At 59.4% G+C, this 24,215-nt stretch overlaps 1 protein-coding gene across 2 annotated transcripts in view; it reads right to left on the reverse strand.

Annotated features, from left to right (window-relative positions):
* Positions 1 to 17,873, reverse strand: part of SRCIN1 (SRC kinase signaling inhibitor 1) — a gene marked incomplete at its 5' end in the record, with an annotated part of 66,903 nt that extends 49,030 nt beyond the window's left edge. The window contains 2 exons of one of the 2 annotated variants that reach the window (XM_082604372.1): positions 9,553 to 9,615; positions 17,750 to 17,873. In XM_082604372.1, coding sequence (XP_082460498.1) covers positions 9,553 to 9,615; positions 17,750 to 17,873 — 187 coding nt within the window. The remainder of the gene's footprint in view (positions 1 to 9,552; positions 9,616 to 17,749) is intronic. The other variant, XM_082604373.1, reaches the window with a different exon arrangement.
* Positions 17,874 to 24,215: the final 6,342 nt, after the last annotated feature.

Here is a 24,215-nt window from a genome sequence, read left to right on the forward strand (position 1 = left end):
CCAGCCCCACTGCCCTGAAGGTCAGGCCCCCTCAGGAGAGACTGTCTGGTCCGGGAGGGATGACAGGGAAGAAGGGGGAGGGGATCCCATGGAAGGGAGGCCTGGGAGGAAAGGGAAATGACCTGAAAGCATGGGGGTGACGGTTAGTCAAGAAAGGTGACTCCCTGGAACCTGGGAGCACAGGGGCAAGGCCAGTCATCACTGGGTGCCCAGGGAAGGCAGCTCCCCCTCTGTCCCTGAGGTGTGAGAGGGAGGACACACAAGTGGGGAGAGGCCAGGTGGAGCCCGTCCCCACGATGGACCACTACCCGGGCAGCGCAGTGGTAGGGGAAGGTGGGCAAGGCGAGAGGGCATCAGAGGCAGGATAGTCCTTGGCTGGTGACACTGATGCCCCCTCCCCACCCCCCAGCACTGATCTACAGAGCCACCGTGGAGGACAGCCTGGGGTGGGTCGATTCTCCTGGCAGTACAGCAGGGAAACTGAGGATCAGGGAGGCTGAGGGAGTTAACAAGTCCCTGTATGGACTCCCTTCCCCGGGCTGGGGGGAAGAGCGGGGAAGAGGGCTGTGGCCTGTGACCCCCTGGACTCTTCTACCCACACGTCCAGGGAGCCCTGCCACCCCCCAGCCCCCAGGGAAGCTGGGCATCTAGACCCAGCTGGGGAGCGGGGCGGGGACAACCGAGCCCTGGAGGGAGCCAGGAGGCAGGGGAGGGTGCAGGGTGCTGCCAGTCACAGCTTCACGCAGGGAGAAGAACAAGAACCGATCTGCGCAGATTTAAAACCCACCAAAGGCCACTTGGTAAACGAGTCGGAATCAATGAAAGGACCTCGTCAGGGCCAGGGGAGGGAGGGAGAGCTCACCTGCCTGGGTCTTGGCTGCTCCCAGCAGAGCTTCTGGGGCTTTCCCCAGGGAGAGAGAATTTGAGAGAGAGAGGGCGTTGGGCTCCCAGGGGATAGGGCGGGCCCGGCCCCAGCCAGATGCTTCCTCTGCCAGCTCTCGCTTCTCACCCGTCCACAGGCTGACTCTGCCCTGCAGCTTCTGTCCACTTGCTCAGACTGGGAGCCCCTGCAGGGCAGGGCCTCTTCCCTGAATCTGGGCACATCGCAGGGCAGGGCCCAGGTCTCCTCCCTCCGACTGGGAGCCTTTGTCTCCCCCCTTAGACTAGGGACACCCCAGAGCAGGGCCCCTGTTTCCCCTATCAGACGAGGGGTTCGCCTAGGACAGAGCCTTGTCTCCCCCTAAGACTGGGCAGGACCTGTGCCTCCTCTCTGAGGGGCACGAGGGGCGGGCCCCTGTTTACCTCTTTGGATCAGAAGCTCCCTCAGGGCAAGGCGCTTGTCTCCTCCCTCAGACTGGGGCCTCCTTGATGGCAGAGAAACCACTCCGCCCACACTGGGTGGTCTTGCAGGAGGGAATTAGGTGGGGTGAAGAGATTCACAAGCCATCTCAGGAGTGGGATGGGGGCCCGGGGACAGTCAAAGATGCCAGGCTTGGTCTCAGTGCCATCTCTGCCAGCTGCCCCGGCTCTGCGTGGCCCTGGAGTCCTTGCTTCCTTCTACCTGCTGCCCTCTCCCCACCGACCCCCCACGTCCACGGGGCACAGAGCACAGCAGCCCTCTACCCTGGCGAGGTGAGGCCTCCCTCCCTTCGGTTCTCCGCTCTTAGGCAAAGAGGAGTGATGTCTCAAGACTGTCCGGCTAAGCCTTGCCTGCGTCTGCTTTCCCTCCAGCCAAATGCCTTTCACGGGGAAGGAAACGGAGGCCCAGAGAGCAAACCGATTCATACGGGAGCTGGAAGCAGAGCCCGAAATGGAACCCTGGCCCCCTGGCCCCCAGGGACAAGGACTTGTCCACACCTGCCTGCCACTTCCCAGAAAGCAATTGCCAGGGGAGCCCCTCTCCAGGCCCCAGGCGGGCAGAGACGAACAACCTCCTTAGAAGGAATCAGCAGAGAGGCGGAAGATGTCGCAGCACCCTCAGCCCCAAAGACAGAAGAGCTGTGGGTCACAGTCCAGCTGCACCCCCAGGCGCCCGCCCCAGCCCAGTGGCTGCTTGCCACACAGAGACCAGGGTCCCCACAAGGGGTCCGGACCATACTCTTCAGACAAGACCCACCTCTCCTGCGAAAGGGCCAACAAGCCAGCCTCTTGCCCAGAATTTCAGATATAGGACCCTCCCTCTTCTCCCAGCAACCCTCCCCCAACTGCCGGCAAAGCTATGGCATTACCCAAATCACTCAACTTGGAGGTGAGAAAGCTCTGCTCGCCACCGTCTAGTTGTGTAACCTTGAGCAGGTCAGCAGCCTCTCTGAGCTTCAGTCCTTTCATTTGCTTTTTTTGTTTGTTTTTTTTTTTAACTAGTAACAGGCGTGCGGGTTGTACACTGCAGGAAGGCGGGGGCCTAGGGAACGGGTGGGGGACAGCTCCTTCCTGATCTGCCCAACCGCCTGATTCCCTTTCACTCCACAGTCAGAGTTTGCTCAAACCCAGGACGGTAGGGTTTGGATTTTTAGCCACTAATGAAGATCTGGCTAATTGGCTCCCCCAGGGAGGGCAGGGGCGGGGACGCAGAGGGGAGCACATCACCCCCAGTCTGAAGCCGTCGCTGGAAAAGCTGGGAACAGCCCTGGCGTGTGCCCACACAGCCCTTGCTAACAAGCTAACTCCTGCCTGGCGTCTCCACCGTCACGTGCCCAGGGAAGGTGTCCTGTCAGCCCCACATCTCCTTGGAGAGGCAGCGGAGAGGAACACAGGCTGGGAGGAAGGGAAGGAGACGGTGGAAAGCGAGGGAGGCTGACGCCTGTCCTCCCAGCTCTGCCACTGCTCAGGGGCGGCTGCCGGCGAGCCTCCTCTCCTCGGGGGCACTCGAGCCTCAGGGTGCCAAGGCCAGGGCAGCAGGTGTGGGCACAGCGACCTTCACCACGCCCCTCTAGCTGCCTCAGACTGAAAGCAAGCCCAGAGGGAGGCATCCTGTTCCCAGGGGGAGGGACCCCAATCTCTTGGAGGTGACGGGTGGAAGCCCCACCCATCACCCCACCTCCCCACAGGGAAGTGTGGTCGACGCCCAGGATTCATTGAGGGCCTCACAAGTGTTGGACAGGAGCCTCAGCCCTGCTGTCCTCCTCCACATCCTCCGCTGAGACATGGCCCTTCATGGGGTCAGGCTCCCTCGAGGAGGCTCCTCCCAGGCCCACAACCCGGCACCCAGACGGCTCCCTCAGACACCAGGGTGGTCGGGGTCCTGGTGCCTCCAGACTCCAAGCACAGGCCACCGCGCTTCTGCTCATCACACTTCTATCGTCATGCCTGTGCCCCCATGGTACACGCCCACACGCCCAGCACAGGCTCACGAATGTGTGCCCAGTCACGAAGGCCTCCCCTGCACCCACCACAGGCATCAACATGGGCCCAGCTGGGACTGGGTCACTGCAGAGAGGCCACGTTGAACGCTACGTGGACAGACAGGGTGCTGTGCCCATGCACACACATCATAGACATGTACAACCCCTCAACCGATTGCAGTGCATCTGGGGGCTCTCTCAAGTGCCAGCTCGCTGCATCTCCAGCTTGGAGTGAAAGACACTGGGGACCCCATTTGCCCATGCTGGGTCTAGCTACCCCTTCTCAGAGAGGCAACTTCTTGGCCCCTCTCCTGCTTTGTCAAGTTCAGGGTCTCCTTGCTAAAGCATTTACATTTTGTCTACAAATACAGGCCACTCCACTCTCACCAATGTTTACCCAACCAGGCAACGCCAAGGACTGAGATGCCCCTCCTGGACCTTGCATCCCCAGCCCTTGTCTCCCTCTACAGGTGCTCAGCCTCCTGCGCCAGGACAAGGGGCCGGTGGGCCTTGGACCCCCTTCCACCTGCTGCCGGAGGGTGAAGGACAGGGCTTCTGGGCTGCAAGTTTCAGCCCTCACCTCACAGGTCAATTACTCTACTGCCCTGCAAGCTAACCGGGAACAAACAGCCAAATCTGCGTCCCATTATGTTCCCTCCCTATAGGGATGCTAAGGTTAGAGCACCAGGAGAGACTCTGGAGGGTGGAAGATGGGGGAACCCAGAGAAGGGAGGAAGAGACTCAGAGTTTCCTGCCTGACTGCTGGGTCCAGACTGACCTGGGAAGCCTGATCAGATCCCAGGGGCATCTTTCAGTTCTCCCTGTTGCCTAACCTGAACCGTCCCACCAGAGCAGCATCCAGGAAGGTGGAGCACGAGCTGGGAGGCAGGGGAGAAACAAACAGTCTCCGCTTCCCTCTGCAAAAGACTTGAAGACTCCAACCTGCTCGTCTCCGTTAAGTCCATCCATCTGGAGTGATGAGGTTTAGACTCAGCACCAGGCTTGCTGGATGCCGTGGGGAAAACGGACCAGCCATGAATGACGGCACCCTTGATACCCACCCCTCGGCCAAGCACACTCTCACGACAGCCCACAAGGGGCTCTGATAGCCTCTATTCATTCAGTTCTCAGAGTCACCTCGTGACGTTGCTCTCCCCCGTTTTACAGGCGAGAAAGCAGAGGCTCAAGAAGGGGTGACTTGTCCATGGTCAGAGTTGGCACGTGGAGAAGCCTGGTCTCGACTGTGGGGTTCTCAGCCCGGATCCCCTTTCTCTCCTCTACGCCCTGCTACCCCTGAGGAAGACGCTGATTCTGCCACCAGGGCATCCCTGAGTCTTCGTCTGAGCCACTGGGCCAGAGCCCCTCATGTCCCCTCATGGCCCCTCATGTCCCCTCATGTCCCCTCAGTCTGTCCAACTCCCTAAGGAGGGAGCACTCGAACAGGCCCCTCCCCAGAGGAGCGCAGAGACCCTCAAGCCCATCCTTTCTGGGGGGACCTCACACCGGAAGAGTGGGGACCCTTCCCCAGGGCGTGGCTGAGAGAGAAGGAGGGGCAGGGAGCAGAACTGCCCCGGGGCCACAGAAGCCCAGGCTGGGAAGGGGGCCCTGCCTTTCCACAGTCCTGTCCTCATACCGTAGGTTGGTACTGAGGCCTCCCAACCCCTGCCACAGGCTGTGCCGACACAGAACTGCAAGTCCTATTTCAGGAACGCCATCCAGCCAGGACTTGGATTCCTCCAGAAACAGACAGCTCATTACCTCTAAGGCACCTCCTCCTCCCTTAAAAAGAGCCAGAGTCGGGCCTCCCTGGTGGCGCAGTGGTTGAGAGTCCGCCTGCCGATGCAGGGGATACGGGTTCGTGCCCCGGTCTGGGAGGATCCCATATGCCGCGGAGCAGCTGGGCCCGTGAGCCATGGCCGCTGGGCCTGCGCATCCGGAGCCTGTGCTCCGCAACGGGAGAGGCCACAGCAGTGAGAGGCCCGCATACCGCAAAAAGAAAAAAAAAAAAAAAAAAAAAAAGAGCCAGAGTCTGTGCCCATGGCCCTCAGAGGGGTGCAGGGGCAGGGCATGATTACTTCTCCCTTCAGGGCAGAATGAAGGCTCCTGAACCCGAATCTTCTCTCCTCAAGTCCTTCCTTCTGTGGCCTGGCTTCAGCCCTGGGCCATGTGCACTGCCCTCTGTTGGGTCAGCCCCATGTTGTCACCACCGCTTTTAGCTGGTGGCCTTCAAAACTGCTCCAATGGTCCAGATAAGGTCTGAGCAGCCCAGATGACCCCTCTCTGCTTCTGCTCTCACCAGCCCTCCTCCTGCCCCCAGCACGTGTGCCAGGGGAAGCAAATGCCAGGGCACACTCAGCCCTGCTCTGGGACCAGAACGTACCTTCCTTACCTCCTGCTCTTAACTCTCAGGCCTCCCCTGACCTCGGGCCTCAGGGCCAACTTGTCTCCTCCTGCCTGGGATGGATGACTCTCCTGGCAAGGGTAGCTCAACCTGCCGGCTCCTTCTAGGCACTTCCCTCTGCCTTCTGCTGCCTGGCCATGCTAATGTGATTCCAGGAGTCTGCTCTGGGTCTTAGCCCCTTCCTAGCAACTATGCCCTTGACAGCCCCAGCCAGGCATAACCCAGCTACAAGCACCAAAGCGTTTGCCCAGGAGTCTGAGTGGGCCGCCTACTCTGCCCATCATTCTCTGCTTAGTGGCCTGAGGCCCTTGATAACCTGTCTGGAAGCCAGCCATCTCAGGGGTATGTCCAGTCACTCTGAGGACTGGAAAACCACAGCCCACACGATAACATCTGATGCATATTAACCACACAGTGCTTCCTTCTTGTTAACCTACTTCCTCCTCATCAAACTCTGCCCTACTGCCAGAGGGCCCCAGGACTGGAAGGAGAGGCTCCCTTACCCCCAGCTGCTTCCCAGCACCCTGCCCCGTATCTGCAGCCCGTGCTCGCATGGTGGCTAATTCTGGCATCTCATCAGACAGTAATTATGGGGGAATCAGCAGCGCTGTCATCTCGGCAGCTCGGCACCTGTCACCACGCCGCCACCCCCAGGCGGCTGGGATGGGACCGGAAGCTGATGGAGGAGGGGTGTGCTGGGGTGAGGGGCGTCTGCTCCCTCGCCGCCTCTGCAGCCCTCACTTCCTTCAACCCTACCTCCCCACAGGTGCACAGCGCATGTCAGCAAGGTGGCCACTAGCCACACCAGTACTCCCTGTTAGCCAGGCCCGGTACTGAATGCATATGCCCTGTGTCACACACAGGCACGCCAAGACCAAACAGAGCAAGAAGGACACAGCACGCCAAGACTCAAATCAAAAAATGCCCCTTCCCATAAGTGTGACTTTGAACAAGTCGTTTTACTTTTCTGGATGTCAGTCTCTCTAATGGCAAAATGGGGAAAATAGTGCTTACCTTGGGAAGAGAAATAAATATGTAAAGTATCTAGCACAGTGCCTAACATATGGATGATCACGTATTCACTCAACAAACAATGAGTACACACCTACTATGCACTGGGCAATATGAGGATGCCGAGATAAATGAACCGCAGTTTAGCAAAGACCACGCTGGGGGCGCTTCCCTGGTGGCGCAGTGGTTGAGAGTCCGCCTGCCGATGCAGGGGACACGGGTTCGTGCCCCGGTCCGGGAAGATCCCACATGCCGTGGAGCGGCTGGGCCCGTGAGCCATGGCCGCTGAGCCTGCGCGTCCGGAGCCTGTGCTCCGCCACGGGAGAGGCCACAACGGTGAGAGGCCCGCGGACCGCAAAAAAAAAAAAAGACCACGCTGGGGCCACACTGGGGCACAGGCATTTTGTTTAGCTGGTGGTGCTTTGTTTTGTTTCTTTGAACTTTAACGCCTTTAAGGAACACAGACACTCTACCCCTCAGCGCAGTCCTCACCATTCCCTGTTGTCCTCATCCACCGCTTCACTCATTGCCAACCCCTGAGAGCACTGAGCTTGCTGCCCCCAAAGCAGACGTGAACTAGTAGGCTCAGTTATGTCCAGAACCGATGCCACGAGAGATCTGACAGAGCCTTGGGAGCTCAGGGGGCGAGCCCAGAGGTGGTCAGGGAGGGGCACTTCAAGGAGGGGCAGAAGTGGGAGGTGACAAAGGCAGGGTGTTCCTGGAAGAGGGTCACAGAGGGAAAGGGGAGGGCCACTGGGAGCTGATGGAGACACAGGCATCTCAAGGGGTCCTTCCTAGTGCTGGACCTCCGGGCCCCAGGCTGCAGCGCCTCCCTCTCCTCCAGAACATTTCCTAGGTGGGTCTTGTTGGTGGAGCTACGATAAGACCATGTTCCCTTGCCTCACAAGCAGCATCTGCTGTCCCAACTGAGTCACTGAGTCACTTCCCTGGCCCCATGGAGAGGAACACAGCCCCACTCTAGCTCTTTACGGATGTAAAATAAAGTAAGTCTGGGAAAGGACTGAGCTCCCTGCCTCTGGGAGTATTCCAGAAGAGGGTTAAGTGAAAGAGGAGGGCATTCAGGCCCCCTCCCTGGTTCCCTGCCCCTGAGCCTCGGCCCCTCTGCCATTTGTGTGGGGAAGGGGGGTGGCCTGTGTGACCAGGACCGGGGTCGAGGGGAAAGTCTGCAGTTTCAAGTCACTCCTGCCTTCTCCTGGCAGCAGCCGAGGCAGGGCGGGGGGTGGGGGGGAGGGAGGAGAGCGGCATCGTTGCTCTTTTAGGAAAATGGTAATTTTAATTAAGAGGCAGACAAACCAGCACTCTACAGATTGTCTCCGAGCAGTTATTAAAAAGCCATCAAGGCGTCGGCAGCCCCAGTGGCAAGGAAGGCTGCCTCCCCCATCTGCCCGCCCGGATTGGGGCCGAAGCATCCTCCAGAGAGCTGGAGAAGGGCTGGAGGATGCAGAGCCTGCAAACAGCCAAGGCAGGGACTCTGCAGCCCCTCTCCCAAGGGCGGTCAGGGGCAGCACACAGACAGTACCCAGGGCACAGCCTGCCCAGGCCCAGGGAGGGGCTGGGGGAGGCGCAGAAAGGGAACCAGCAGTTGGGCATCTCCTGCTGTGGGCTGGGCTCTGGTCCAGCTGCTGCTGCTTTTCCTGTATGCTTCTCAACAAGGCTGCCATTTTACAGGCAAGGACATTGAGGCTCAGAGAGGGAGAGTGGCTTGTCCAAGGCCACACAGCTAGGACATGGCTTATGTGAGCCTTTGAACCCGGATCAGACTGAGTCTCAAGTCCAGTGCTCCAGGCTGCTGGTCCTGGGCATGGAAGTGAGAGGGGGGGGTTCCCAGAGGCCCTCTTGAAGTGGCCCCAGCTCTGGCCCAACAATGCTGCCCACAGTCCCCAGGGTCATGGGGACTTGGGACCTCAGTCACTCCCTGCTTGGCAGGGACACACTATAGGAGAGGAGTGCCACTGGGTCAGGGGACACTCTACAGGGACATGAAGTGCAGAGCAGCTGCCAGCAGGGGGAGCAGGGGCGGATGGGGCATCAGTGGACGGAGGGTCACAGCTCTTTCCAGACAGCCAGCCAGGCCACAGCCCCAGGCCCCACAGCCAGTGAATTCAGCCAACCCCTTAACCTCTATCTGCTCACCACATAAGCAATGAAAGAAACTTCGCTGTCTCGGTCACTGTTAGCCTCTGAGCCTAGACCAGTGCCTGGCACAGAGAAGGTGTTCAATAAATCTGTATTGAATGAAAGAAGGAAGGAATGGATGGATGAATCAATGAACGATTGAATAAATGAAGTGCGATCACAGGGTTACAAGTGCCTATAGGCTAAACAAAGCTGTCCTGAGGTCGATGTGGTCCCATCTTCTCCCATCGCCCCCCTCTGGCCAACGCTAGAACATGGGCTGCCCCTGATAAGAAGGGTCCCTTGCTCCTGACCCCGTCTCCCCAGGCCGTCTCGGCCCCTCGACAGAGGGCTCCCGCCTCCTCCTCCCTCCCCAGCCCCACTCCAGGAGCTTTACAGCCAGCACACACATATACATGCACACGTGTTTGTTCGCGCACACTGACTCACATGCACACACGTGCACACATGGACACATTCTCGGCCAGGCAAGGTGCCCTCCCCAGAGTCAGGTCTCTGCTGCCCCCTCCCCTGGCAAAGGCCTGGGCCCCCCAGGGATAGCCCCCTCCCCCGTTTCTGGCCCCCAAGGCTGGGGAGAGGCACCAGCTAGGGAGCAGTGGGTGGCAGGATGGTGGGGAGAGGCCCCCCTCCTGGCTTACCAACCTGGAGACTTTAAACAGAGGGAACAGAGTCCTGGAGGCTTCCCTCCTGCTGCACGCTGGAGCCCTGGGTGAGGGACAGGAAAGGAGGAAAGTCGTGAACGAACGCCCGGAGCTGGAGGAGAGGAAGAGGCCGGGGCCGGGCTCCCAAAGCGGGCTGGGCCCGGCCGGGGCCTTGGGCCTCGGGGGAGGAGGGGACGGGGACGGAGCAACGCAGAGCATTAGGAGTTGTCCCTTTGGGGGGTCACTGAGGGCTGGGGGGCAGGCAGGACGGACACTGGGTGTCGGAGGAAGAGCAGGGGCTGAAGGGGCAGAGACACGGGTGGGAGACAGACAGGAGGACAGACAGCAGGACAACACAGAAAACAAGGGGGTCCCCAGAGTGGGGTTCCCAGGATAGACAGCCAGCAAGCCAGGCCTGGTTCTCCTCCCAGAAACGGGGGCAGGCTCTTTACTGGGGTCCACACAAGACCCCCATCTGCCTCCCCCAGCCAGGGTCGCCTCATTCTGGAAGGCTGGTGGGATCAGAGTCAGAGGGGCCTGCCTTCATGGCTCTGCTGACCACCCCCTCCCAGCCCAAGAGACCCCCATCTGCTCCACTCACCCCCTAACCCTGAGGAAGGCCCCCCTTCTCTGCCCACAACAGAGGAAACAGGGGTACTTCACACCCGACACGCGCACACACACTCTTGCTGTGATAGGGGCTTGCCCGAGGCCCCGTGCCCAGCTCCTGACCCCCGCGCACCCACTCCTCAAACGGCCAGGGCAGGGGCCCCCTCAGGTGTCCGTCATGCTGCCTTGCTCTCACTCTGCAGGAAGTCCTTCTCACTGTACTCCACCTCCCTCGTGCCCCAGCGCCTGTCTGCGGCCTTTCATCCTGGGGCGCGCGGCATTAGGACCCTTCCTGCACGGAGACACTGTGGGCCGGGCACCCTCTCGGGCCCAGCCCTCACTGGCTGTCTCGGACCCATCCACACCCACATCACGTCTGGCTGCAAGCATCCTCAGAGCCCCCTGCCAATCTGATGTTTCCAATTTTCCCACCGATTACCCAAGACACAGGCATCCTGGGGAGAAGCAGCTGTCGTACCCAGATGTTGGGACATTGACTGGGGGAAGAAATCAAGAATGTTCACTAACATATGTAGCCCCAGAGGGCTTCCTGGACAAAGCGGTGGGGTGGGGGTGGGGCACAGAAGGGCAGGTGGACAGGGGGGCACCAGGTGGGGGCATGAAGGCTCAAGAGGCCCAGCTCCCCGCTCACCACCAGCCTTAAGTGGCAGCTCCAGGGGCCCAGCCCCAGACCGGCTGGGGTGAGAATCTGGGTTTTAGATAAGAGGCTTGCTCACGTGTGTCTCTTTTTCCTGGGAGAACAGCCACCCGTTCGTTCATTCAACTGGACAGTGAGGAGGAGGATGAAGACAAAGACGTTACTATTTAGTGAAGACGTTCACAATGTGCCGGGAGCTCCGCCTAAATTACCTCATTTAATCCTGGTACCCACCTTGTGAGGGAACCACGGTTATCAGCCCCAATTTACAGATGAGGAAACTGAGCTTCAGAGATGTGAAGTGACTTGCCCCAAACCACACAGCGAGTGAGTCACAGGGCTGGGATGCCTGCCCGGATCTGTCCAACTCCAGAGCCTGAGCTCTTGACCCCTGAGCTGAACTGCTTCCCATCCATCCTCCCCAGCCTTTGGCTGGCTCCCATTCCGTGCCCGCTGGGAAGTCCTGCCTGAAGTCTAACCTCTTTCCATCCCGTGCTCCAGCCTAAATTATTTTTTACGGACAATAAGTGGAGAAGAAGGCTTCACTTCGGTTTCTTTCTGCCTCATCCTAGGAGTGGGAAGCAGGTCATTTTAACCTAAGGCTGCAAATGGACCAGGGATCAGGGGTGGGGGAGGAGCTGCTGGGTTCAGGAGAAGGGGCTTCTCCCAAGCTTCATCTTTAAGTGACTTCTGCCCCTCTGGGAGCCCCTTTCCTACTCTCCCGCCTCCGTCACAGAAGAGGCTCCAGGAAGCCCCTCAAAGGTCTCTTCTCATTTGAACATCCAGAAATCCCCCCCAAGCACCCGCGCTAGGGAGAGAGAGCCTAAAAAGTCAGCGGCAGCAGAGCGAGAGTCGCTGTCAGTCCAAACAGCCCTGGCTTTCCCTCAGAGTCCCAACTTTCAGCTTAGAAGAAGGCTGGGACCAGAATGGGGACTCACCAGGCCAGCCTGGCCACTGGGAGGGGATGGACTAGGCCGGGGACAGCCCCGGAGAGGAGGCATAGAGGCCCGGGTGTATCTGCAAGGGCTTCAATGAGCCGTGGAATGCCTTCCCAAAGAACTGGGATCGTTAATTCTTCCTCAATGAGGCAGCTGCTGGTGCCTGGGGTGACGCCACAGACGCCTGCTGTGTCTGCAGTTATCAGCCCCCCTGGGCTGGAAGGAGCCAACAGGACACACACACCCTCTCTGCCTCCTATAGGCTCTGCACAAGCATCTCCAGCTTAGGGCCACTCTGTGGGGGTCTCTGGATCTGAGGGGCCCCTGTGGGTCCCTGGGTCTGGGGTCTCCAGCATGCTCGGTGACTGGGGTGGAAAAGAGACCAGGGTGCTGGGATGAGGAGGGTTGGCAGAAGTGAGGAAGGGAGGCGTGTGAAAACCCAGCTCCTTCCCAGTCTCAATGCTACTCCATTCCGGGATATGCAGGCAACTGGGCCAGGTGGCTGAGGCTACCAGGAACCAGGAAAAGGTTGTGGGGGAGATGAGCCACGAGCTGGCAGTGCCTCCGCAGAAGAAAAGATGGACTGGATTATAGTCCCTGGTTGGAACGGAGTGCTGCAAAGCCCTTTTTTTCTGGGGTGGGAGGAAAACAGACGGTAGCTGAATCCTATAGCCTCTCGCTTATCCATCTTCTGGGCTGAGAGGACGGATTTAGGCAAGATGTGCCTTCGGAGCAGGAGGGACTGTTGGTAAGGCGTATGCAGGCGCACAAAAGCTCCAGTGTTCTCTTGGGCCAAATCTCCATTTTTCCTGGTTTAGCTGGAGCTGGGAAGTATTATTCCCACCGTCTGTGTGGCGAGGCATATATTACCTCAGGAGAGAGGAGGTGGGTAGAACCTGCGACAGCTGGAAGGGACTTGAGAGATTCTCTAGTTCCACCCTTTCCTCACACCGAGGACACTGGAAACCAGAGGGGGCAACTAACTTGCCTAATGTCACACAGCAGTAGGGGAGGCAGGCAACCTGACACCAGTCCAACGCTTGCTCTTTACCCTGCCCTTGACTTCTCTGCCCTGGGGGATCAAAGACGGACTTTGATGTAACCTCCTCTTCCCCAGCAGCCCTGAACTCCTCTTCATCAGGGCCCCCTGCACTCTGCCAACCATCACAGCCACAAGAGATTAAACTGGATCTACCAAGTTCCTTCCGATAGCCCAAAGGTCATCTCAAAGCTCACGCCAACCAGTCCCCTGCCCCTAGGTACAACGCTAGCTTACTTGCGCTCACAGACACCTATCATTGAGGTAAGAGATGCAAAAACACCACCTGGGAGCAGCCACCCTTCATGCACCTGGAGGCTTCCTTCCCATCTAACCTCGATTTCTCCTGCTGCAGCGTGGGCCTGTTTCCTCTCAAGCTGTCCTGTGCAAGAACGGGGGAGGGGGAGAAGAACAGGATTCCCCGCCTCCAAACCCTTCTGTCTGCCCACCTGCAGCAGAGGATGAGGGCAGGGTATCCCAGGGTGGCTGGGCCCTGAGCCCAGCGGGTGCGTGGGGCACGAGGGCTGCGGTGGGGAAGCAGCCGCCTGAGTGTGGGAGAAACAGCTCTTCTGGGAATTGTCCTTCTGACTCTTCACCTCCTGCAAACTCCTGCATCTCAGGGTTAGGGGAGGGTCTCCTCTGGGCTCGGAGACATCCATTCCCTCCCCATACCATTTATTGACTGTTTATCACGTGTCAGGCACTGTGCTGGACATTTCCATCTATTATTTCATTTAAGTTTCACAACAACTCCGTGGTCAGAAACTAAACTGCCCCCCGGGTCAGTTCCTCCCTGAGACTAGATCTAACCTTGATCCCTCTTGCTGTGTCTCCTCCGGCCCCGTCCACCATGGCAGTGGAGGGGATTTTTGCTCCTGTCTTCAGAAATCCTCACCTTACTCAGTGGCCCACCTTATCTTCCCCTGGCTGCCAAACTTTACCCCCGTCTTGCCCCATGTGATGAGTATTATGGGGGTGAAAGGCAGGTTGGGGGCTGGGATGCAGCGCACTGCCCTGTGCCAGACACAGAGCACATACCAGGTGGCAGGGGAGAAGGCCCCTGAGATCAGTCGGGGTAGACGGAGTGGGTGCAGAACTGAGGGCAGCAGTTTCTCCCTCCCTATGACCCCCTGCAGGGAGCACCATGCCTCACCTGTGGTGTGCTGGCCAGGCAGGGCCCAGACATGCAATGATCCTGTTCTCAGTGACCATCTCTCAGGTCCAAGTTCCAACCCACATGTACCCAGAGCCCAGGGGCCTGTGCAGAAGTGGGCAGGGCACAAGACGGCACGACGTGTCCTGGACTGTGAAGCTGCCTGTCTGGCAGCTGAAGCCAGAGGAGGGACTCTTACACCTCTTACACCTAGCTAAGCTCCTGGCATCTAGAGGTGCTCAGACCCTGACCCCTCTGCCAGGCTCAGTGGGGTTTCACACACCCTGTGGTAGCCGCAGGCAACTGTAGTGAATTCACACCCACTTGGTTTCACTGTTTGGACTTTCTGGAGCTGGAGCGATGAGGGTAGGGGTCCCCTCCACTAGGGCTATCCTCCCATCCTGCCTCTAGGATGGCTGGAGCACAGGAGCCACCTCCCCAGGGAATTCTCAGGCCTCACCCGGCTTCCATCCCTCTGGGAGATTCCAGCAGTGACAGCCTGGGCCAATGGGCAAGGGGAATTGGAGTGGTGGGTGGGACTCTGGTCCCCGTGGGCGGCACCCTCCCCCTTCAAGCAGGCATCACTGATATATGCAAAGCATATGCAAATCACCCAGAAGAGAGACACAACAACGGTGGAATGTCAGAAGAGACCTTGGAGAGGAGCCAGCCTGTGCCCCCTCATTTCACAGGTGAGCACAGAGGCCCTTGCCAGGAAGGGACTTGCTCAAGGTCACTCGGACGTTTGGGCGCTGAGGCAGGATCCTAACGAGGTCTCTTTACTCAGTCCAAGGCTCCTTCCATGCCAGTCTTGTCTTCCATGTGGGGGGGCTTACAAGACGGTGAAGGGGTCACAGGGCCTGCAGGGGTTCCCTTGGACCCTTCCCTTCCCCCTGTGAGCCTGGGTAGTGGGTGTGGGGGAACCATGGGCAAGGGCGGCGATGATGCCTGGGACAGCAGGCGACCAGAGGTGTGGAGGGGCCAGAGGCCGGAGGCATTGGTTTCCGGCAGCCAAGCAGTAGAAGGCGGCAGGAGAACTTGAGTGTCTGAAGCCCAATGTCAGGGCAAGGTGCCCGCTGTGTGCGGGGAGGGGGATGGCGCCCTCACTACACACACATCTCTAAGTGCTCAGAGGCCCCCTTCCGCCTGGACTCTGACGACTATGACACCTGACAGACCATAAGAGTCAACTCAGGCTGGTCCCTTCCGTGGCTGCAGCTCCTTCCCTCCCTCCAACCAACTTGGCTTCTTAACCTTCCAGACAGTCCTAGAAAGCAGGACAGATGCTAAGGAAAGAAGAGAGACAGGTATGAGGGGCCAGACAGACGGAAAAGGGGAGACTAAGGAGCAGAAGGGGGAGACGAAGAGGAGAGACAGCGGGAAGGTCAGAGGGAGAAGAATGGAGGGGCAGGGATGGGGGGCACCAGGGGGAAGAAAGTGGGGGGTCTGAGGAGCAGAGGGGGGAATGTGGGAGCAGGGGAGCCGAACGGGGGCTCCCAGCCTCTGCAACTGAAGGACCAGGCTGGAGCCTGGGTGAGGGGCACAGGAGCCCCATCGAGGCCCGAGGCTGCCTGGCAAGAGCAGGGGACCAGGTCCCTGCCCCTCTGCCCGCCTCCCCAGCAAATCCCCCGGCTGCCAGGAAATCAGCGGCCGCCTCCCGCTCTCCTTCCCTCCCTCCCTCGGGGCAGGCAAGCGCTGCTTCCCAGCCAAATCCAAAGCCTTCATCTCTGCTTTTCAGAGCTGGGAATGAAAGAAGGGGAAGCCAGTGCGGCCCTCAAACCCGCTGACGGCCAGATTTTTATTATCTTTGCTCGAATGGGCCCTAGGAAGCCAACAAGGGATTCTTCAAAGAGCATCTGAGTGGCTCATTGAAGCCTGCACCTGCACCAGCCCACCCACGACGGGCAGCTGGGGCTTGGGGCAGGGGCACAATCTGTCCCCCACAGCCCACCAAACCCGGAGACCAGATCGGAGGCTGCCTGGAGCCTCACCCTCCGTTCTCTGTGCCTAGGCAGGGGCCACTCGGTCAGGCAGCCAGGCTCAAAGGCTAGACCCAGGCCCACTGGGCCTCTGAGACGGTCTCTGTCCCTCTCTGGGCCTCGAAGACACAAACTAAGGAAGAAATCGGATCTCCTTGCCAGGGCTTGGAGGAGATAAGTGCTTGGGATTCCTCGAAAGCAAAGCTTTAATGACAAGCTCCAGATCCTTCTCCTGAACTCTCTGCCTGCCCACCCAATGGCCTCCTGTCTCCCTTCCAACCAAGCTGCCCCTCCATTCCCGAGCCCCAGGCCCACTACTCAGGATGATCCTCAACCCCCAAACACAGCTCCCTCAGGTCAAATCCTCAACCTCGTCTCCCTTCTTTCCCCAAGACCTAACCTGGGGTGGAGAGGGGGCTAAAACAGATCTGGTACTTCAAAGAGTCTAGCCTCCTCCGTCCTAAGCTTGGGTTTTGTCAGAGAAAGCCAAGGTTCGAACTGGGCAGATGGCAGCCATGCCACCATCACCCCCAGCTCTGACCACACCGGTGAGATCGATGCTCACAGCCAAAGAAGGAATCAATGGTTCTAATTAAACCTTTTTTCCAGGGTGGGTCCCTGGCCAGAGAGAGAGAAAGAGAGAGATCATCCGGGGCTCTGCATCACAGCACCCAACTCTGCCCTGTACATATTTAAGAAACATGGAGCCCTGGATTCCCAGCAGGATTCAGGCCATGAAGACCCCAGACCCCATCCCCTCCGCGTTAGGCAAGGCGGCTAGCAGAAAGCATGTGGTGAGATCAAACCTCCCAATGGCTCATTCCCAGGGACCCTTCCCCTAGAGGAGCTCCCCGTCTCCACTCAGCACTGCCTGAGACCACAGTTGCTTCTTCCAGATCTCCAGAGCACATGGGGGACCTGCATCTCCATCCCGGCCCTGAGGGTCATCACAGAGAACTGGCCAACATGGTAAGGGCGGAAGGAGCAGGGGTGGGGGGAGCACTGGACAAAGACCCTCTTGTCCCCAAGGCACAGTGGCAGGAAGCCAGGGCAAAGCCTTTGCACTTGCTGCCAATGGTGCCTGGGTGCCCGGCAGTCTGGGTGGAGGGGGGAATCTTATTCTTGGAACCCCCTCCTTTTATGCTCCATCCCTTGCTTCTACACTAGGCCACCAGCTAAGTCTCTGCCCCAACAACTCCCAGCTTGCCTGGATACTTCCTTCCTGTATGAATGCCGGACCCTGACACTTGCCCACAGTGGGCCCAGCATCAACTAAAACCAGCAAAAGACCTCACACGCAAACCATAACTGCCCCCCACATATGTACACATGCGCAACCACGCCAGAAACCACCACCATCACAGCTGCCACCAATGATGACAAAGCCCCACATTTTCACAGTGACAGTCTCCATCAAATGCATCACCAATTCTTTAAGACCAGCAAGAAGGATAGGGAAGGGAAGGAGAGAAACTGAGGCACAGAGTTCGACAGCAAAGTAGTTGGCTCAAGGTCACCCAGACCAAGATATCCAGAGTTGGAAAGAAGGCATCCTATCCCCACCCCAAAGTGCTCAAACCCAACACCAAGGAGTAGTCAGACCCACAAGCCTGGAAGTCTGGTCATCTACCCCCGACTCTCAGCCCTTATCTGCTTCCCCCTCCCCCAAACAACAGGAGCTCCAACATCTTCTGAAAAGCTCCAGCCAGGAACCCACTTCTCCTAAAGTTGGGGGCTGCAAGACCTCCTGGTTCCCTCGTATTTGGGAAGAGGGCCTGGCAGTCCAGGCTCTCCGCCTTGCACACTCCCAGTTCTCGCTCACCTGGCTCCCCTCGGCCCCCGGGGTCCCTCGGTCCAGCCTCCTCCCTGGAAGATCGGGCGCTGCCCTCCGCTGTCCTCTCCCACCAGGCCAGGGCAAAGCGCCGGAGGCACTGCCAGGGCTGCATGGGGAGGGGTGGGGCGGAGGGGCTTGCACCAGCAGCTGCGGAGGCACCCGGCCGGCCCCCTCTGCTTCCACCAGCATCCTGCTGCCCCCACCGACAGGACTCGGAGCTGGCCAGGGAGCTTCTGACGTAGCAAAGGGGTGCGTGGGAGGGGAAGGGGGGTTAGCGCGGCCCCTCCCCAGCCCCGCCCTCTGCCGCTCAGCCTCCGGCAGTCCCTACTTCCTCATTCACCCTAGATGCTCTCCCCAGCTGGGGGCGCCCTCCCCTGCCCACTGGCTTCTGCAAGGGGAGGGCTTAAGATCAAATGGCCCCTCCCCAGCCCCTCCCCCTCCCGCCAGCCTAGCGGGGAGCGGGTCCCCAGTCTCTGCAACTGCTGCCTAGGCTCCCAGGTCTCCAGGGCTAGGGCTTCGAGGTGACTGGGGAGGGGGTGCGGGGAATACAGGCTTGTATCCTGGCAACACAACCAACCCCAGAATACACTAATCCTCTTCCTTCCCTGGGGGGCGGGCGCAAAGCGCCTACCACCACCATCCAAGGGCGTGCACCCCATTCTGGGACCTGGGGGAAAGAGGCCTTTAATGCTCCCACCACTTCTCCATCCCCTTCGCCTCCCCCTGCATCCTCCTCTTCCTCCACCTCCGATGGACCACTCCCCTCCTCCACTCTCCTCACCATCCATCCCCCGTCCTCTTTTCTCCCTCCCTCCCCCCTCCACATAAACCCCTTTAAATTTTAACCCTTCGGGCCCCCTTCCCCGGGCCTCACGAGGCCCTCCCCACCCGGTCTCCAGCCTCGCCAATGCAGGACCCCCTCTCTGGTCCCAGCACTCCTCTCGCCCCGGTCCCTCTCCCAAGCCCGGAGCGCCGCGGTCCCCTGCCCCCCACACACCTGCGTCCCGAGCATCCCTCGCCCCGTCGGCCGCCGCCTCCCCGGCCCGGCCGCCGCCCCCGCCCCCGGCCGAGGGGAAAACACACAAAGAAAACAGAAATACCTTCCACTTAAGCATGGAGGCACATTAGGAAGGAGAGAGACAGGGACATGCCTTGGGACGGAGCGTTCCCCATCGGGCGGGGGCGCGGGGGGCGGGGGCCCCGGGCCGGCCTGCCTGGCGCTCGCCCTCTCGCCGCCTCGCGGGCTCCTCGCTGGGCCCCAGCCCCGGGGCGCGGTGCCAGGCGGGCGGGCCGGGGGCGCGGGCCCCGCCGGGGTGGACCAGCTGGGAGGGCGCCGGCGGCCGGGCGTGTGGGTGCGCGCGCGCGCGGGCGTGTCACCGAGTGTGCGAGAGCGAGTGTGTGTGTGTGTGTGTGTGTGCGCGCTCGCGCGCGCGCGCCGGCGCGGGTGTGTCACTGCGGGCTGGAGCGCGCGCGGCGCGAGCACGCGCGTGTGGCCTGAACGTACAAAGGGCCGCCGGGGTGGCGGGGAGCAGGGAGGGGAGGGGGCCGGCGCCTCGCGCCCTCCAGCTGCACTGCGGGACCCCGCAGCGCGCGGCCGGGCCTGGGGTGCGGGGCGCGCTCACGCTCCCCTCCCCGCTGCACCTGCTTCTTCCCCCCAGAGCAATCCTCAAGCCATGACAGAGACTAATGCCTAAAGTGGGGGCCGGCATCGGAGGAGGGGGTGCACCTCGAGGGTGCGGAAACTTCTCGGTCTCCTAGCCCGTGCGCGCCTTAGGATGGAGACGCATTCGGGGACGAACGGGGCAGGGAGGGACTGGGGGACTACTCTTCAGCCAAGGTGACCTCCGAAAGCCACAGGCGCCCTATGCAGGGAGAGTCTGGACCCTCCTCTGCCTGTGCCGGGACGCCCCCCTAGCTGTCTCCTTAGACCTGGCTTAGCCAAGGGGACCCAGTCCCACGGCGCCCCCTGCTGGGCTGTCTCCTTGCCCCCAGCTTGGGTGGCGGCCCCTCCTGGAGGCTTCTGCTGGAACTGCAGCGGCCCGTGCTGTGAGTAAGGGGAGTCCGCCAGTCGGCCAAGCAGGACTCCAAAGGAGGGCGCTCCAGCTCCTGCCCCTTCTCACGCCTCACTGGCGACGCCATTGCCACCTCCACCGAAGCCTGCAGAGCGCCAGCGCTGCCCCACCCCTGCCTCACTCCCACCCCCTCCCTGTCCCACCTTGGCCTACCTGTTGGCTCCATAGACTTCTCTGGGTGATTCTGTCCCCTACTCCTCCTGTCCCGGTTGCTTGCTCTCTCTCTCTCTCCGGTTCTCTGTCCTGTCCTTTCTCTCCCAAGCTTCTCTTGGAGAGGGGAAGGTCCCCTGCCCCTTTTATTTACTCCCGGCATTCCCAAAGCCAGCTTAGATGAGCAAGAAAGCGGCACAGCACATCTCTTCGCTATAGGCCACCAGGTGGAACGGCAGGCAAGCCTAGAGGCAGGAGAGGAGACCCCACCCCAAGTGGCCCAAACGACAAACCGGTTTCCCCACTTCCTGGTCTACCCAGTTGCAGCCTTAATCCAAGCTCTCCCACTTTCCTTCCCGCACCCCCCCAACCCAGCCCCAGGCCTGCCCTGAGCCAGCCACATGCCTGGCTCAGGGCAAGTCTGATGCCCCTTACAGATTAACTCCAGTTGCAGTAACTTAGGTGACTGGGCCAGGGTAAGGAGAGGAGGGGCCCTTCCCAGCTCCAGCCGGACAGCTAAGGAGGGCAGCCAAGAGCCGTGTCCTGCACACACCGTCTGGGCACATGACCCCAGCAGTCGGCACCCTGACTTCTTCCCTCCTGGGCCAGCTGCCTCTCCCTCTGCCAACTGGATGGTGCCCATCTTTTGGCCTCTGAGTGTGCTGTGGGCACTCATCCAGCTCCCTGCTTGGCTGCCTGCCCAGGGTGGGTATGGGAGTCAGCAGGCCCTGTGTAGGGGAGGGGTCGGCAAGGGGACGGGTGGCTTCCCCTCAGCTGCGTGGACACCAGTTCCCAAGCCTCTCCGAGCCCAGAGGCTGGGGACTCACGCTGCTGGTCCTCCATCCAGGCCTCCAACTCAACCACGCAGGATGCTACCCCTCCCCTCCCCCTCAGGTCCCCCGCCATGAGACAAGTTCTCCTCCCTTCCCCACATGGTGCCCACCTACGTGGAAGGGCATAGCACGTGCTTTACCCATATTCTCTAATTTAACCCTGTGGAAGTGGCTGTTTTCAGCCCCGTTTCACAGAGAAAGAAGGAGTTGCCCAATCTAAGAGTAGCAAAGGTGAAATTGAAACCCAGACTTGCCTGACTCCAAGGCTCCCAGACTCTTTTTCTATCACCACCACCATCTCCTAACCCTGTGGGCTGCCAGAAGCAGGGGCCTAACTCTGATACACGTCTCATGACCAGAAAGGAAAGAAAGAGCTTGGCTCAGGAACATGGCTGAGGGTAAAGACATAGTTATTTATGTCAGGGTTAGGGAACTGGGCATTATCCCCTGGATGATGGCTGGAAAGATGCTTGTCCTGTCACATGGAGGTTTTTCTGGCCTTTACACTAGATGCCAAGAAGCCACGGGCTCGGGGACTTGGGGAGGGAGGCTCTGTGAATTAGCCCCCGGAGACTGGGAATAATTCCAAATATGACATTAGTGACCTCCTTCATCATGAACGCCCCCCCATAGTGAAAAGATTAAATCAGATTCAGGTAACATTTTTTATTTGTGTAGTTCACGTGTTAGAGACATATCGTAAACATTTCTGATCATTTTCATAGCTATGAGCTCATTTGACCCCCTCCTCTCCTCAAAGCAGGACAGCGGCCTCCATGGGTCCGTGGAGAGGTGAGAAGGGATACAGCTCCTGAACGGGAACAAAGACCCCTGAGGCCCAAGTTGAGCCAGAGGGCAGATGGCCTGATACCAGCCACTCTCACTGACCCCACTCCATCCTCTGCCACATGCCCCAGGGAAGATAGGTGCCTCCCCACCACCACCACCTGATCTCAAAGGCCAAGCTCCAGGGGCTTCCCTGGTGGCGCAGTGGTTGAGAGTCCGCCTGCCGATGCAGGGGACGCGGGTTCGTGCCCCGGTCCGGGAAGATCCCACATGCCGCGGAGCGGCTGGGCCCGTGAGCCATGGCCGCTAAGCCTGCGCGTCCGGAGCCTGTGCTCCGCAACGGGAGAGGCCACAACAGTGAGAGGCCCACGTACCGCAAAAAAAAAGCCAAGCTCCTGGTGTAGGGAGGAGGCTGAGGAAGTCCTCTCCTCTGATCAGGGCGAGGGAAACACAGGTATTATTTCTTCAGCTGAGAGACCAGAATTGCTTCTGGAAACTGGCATGGTGCCCGGGCACAAGCAATGTGCCAGCTGCCTCCACCTGAGGTGCCTCAGGTGCCACCCTGCCCCCACTCTCATTCTTCAACGAGTAACTCCCCTCTGGCCTTTCTCCCCTGTATCTCTGGCATTGCGCTTGATTGGGAGGGGGCTGCTGGCTTGTTTGAGGGATTGGAACAGCAGATGGTAAACACCCACCTTGCCCTTCTCACTCCACGCATCCTGCTCGCCTTTTCCTGGGAGCCCGCAGGAGCGAGGTTATGAGGGAGAGCCCTAGAGGTGAGAATTCTCAGCCTCACTGCTCCTTCCCCAAGGGTGTTTGGAACAGGGTTTGCACGTGGACAAGCATCTGGGCAGGAAGAGGGAGATGGGGCTGATCTCGGTTCCCCGGCCAGAGACTGAAGTCAGGCCACGGCAGTGAGAGTGCTGAGTCCTAGCCACTAGACCACCAGGGACCAGTGGCCAATGACAAGGCCCCTGGCCCTTCAACTTTGTAGAAATGAATTCCCACAAAGAGAAAAATTAGTGAAACAAGTAAAGTGTTTATTAGGACGAAAAAGAGTACGTGTAGACTGACACATGGGCTGACTCAGAGAGAGTCACACCAGCATGGTAGTTTGAATCATTTGTATGGGGCATTTCTTCTGGGTTTCCTTTGGCCAATCACCTTGCTTTGCCTGGTTCTGAGTCCGTATTGGGTTTATCTTAGGGTCCTCCCATATGTGCGTGCACCTCTTAGCCAAGATGGATTCTAGTGAAGAGGCCTATGGGTGGGTTGATATCACTCCCTTTCTGACCTCCAAGGAGCCTTTCCGCGCATGTGTAGTCAGGAAGTTCTCCTTGACCTTGAGAATGAGAAATACATGGTCTCTTTATCTCTTATCTGGGTAGGGCTCAGCTTTCTCCTCTGTCCAGCTGCTCAGCCTGGGGCCCATCTATCTCCCACCTCAGGGCCTGGGGTGGGCAGAGGGGCACATGGGCCTCTAAGGAAAGCCACAGGGGAAAAGGTGATGTGAAAATGATACTGGGACACCCCAAACTGCTCACTCTGCCACCTTAGAGTCCCCCACCCCAAATCCTCGAGAAGGCACCCTGCCAGGAGTATTATTGTCTAGCTAGGGCATTTCATGAGCCCCATTTGGACCACCCAAACTCCACCAAGGGTGGCCCAAAAGCACCGAGGGGGCTGTGGAGAGCCCTCTTCCGGGGAGAGAGTGACCAGGGGCAGTGAGCTGGCCTCTGGGGCTGGTTTGGGTTGGGGAGCTGAGAGGTGGAGGTTGCTTCCCTCTGCCCCAGACCTGCAGACTTCGGATCACAGCTCAGTCTCTGAGAACCTGGAAGCCTCTCCTCCCGCATTCCTCACTCTCCCATTCCTCCTCCCACCCTATAGGAGAGGAGTAAAAGGCAGTAAGTTTCAATAGACCCCCTTCCGTTCCCCTTGATCCCCCCTCCCTTGCTTGTTATTGTAATGAATGCTAATGAAGCTCAATAATTGATGTCCTCATTAGCACATCAAACCCACTTTCTGAAGAATGGAGAGTAAAAATGGAAGGGGGGGAATCTCTGGGGTCCTAACTGTAGCCAGCCCCCTCCAGAGAAACTCATCCTGGTGCTTCCAGCAGGGAGGGACCCCACTAGAGGGACTTGCATTCAGAAACCTAGATGTCCCCCTCTGACTGAGAATTTTCTGAGTACAAGGCTCTGTCTTCCCTATCAGATGGCAAGCAAGGGTCTTGTCTCTCCCATCAGACTGGGAACACTGAGTCCCCCTCATTAACTCTGGCTCCTCCTCAGGGCAGGGCAGTGGTTCTTAAACCAAAGCAAGAATTAGAATCCCCGGGCTTCCCTGGTGGCGCAGTGGTTGAGAGTCCACCTGCCGATGCAGCGGACACGGTTCTGGAAAGATCCCACGTGCCGCAGAGCGGCTGGGCCCGTGAGCCATGGCCGCTGAGCCTGCGCGTCTGGAGCCTGTGCTCCGCAATGGGAGAGGCCACAGCAGTGAGAGGCCCGCGTACCGGTTAAAAAAAAAAAAAAAGAATCCGCCTGCCAATGTACGGGACACGGGTTCGAGCCCTGAACCCTGGTCTGGGAAGATCCCACATGCCGCAGAGCAACT

This window comes from Mesoplodon mirus (genome assembly GCF_964341445.2).
Source record: "Mesoplodon mirus genome assembly, chromosome: 18".
NCBI lineage: Eukaryota > Metazoa > Chordata > Mammalia > Artiodactyla > Ziphiidae > Mesoplodon > Mesoplodon mirus.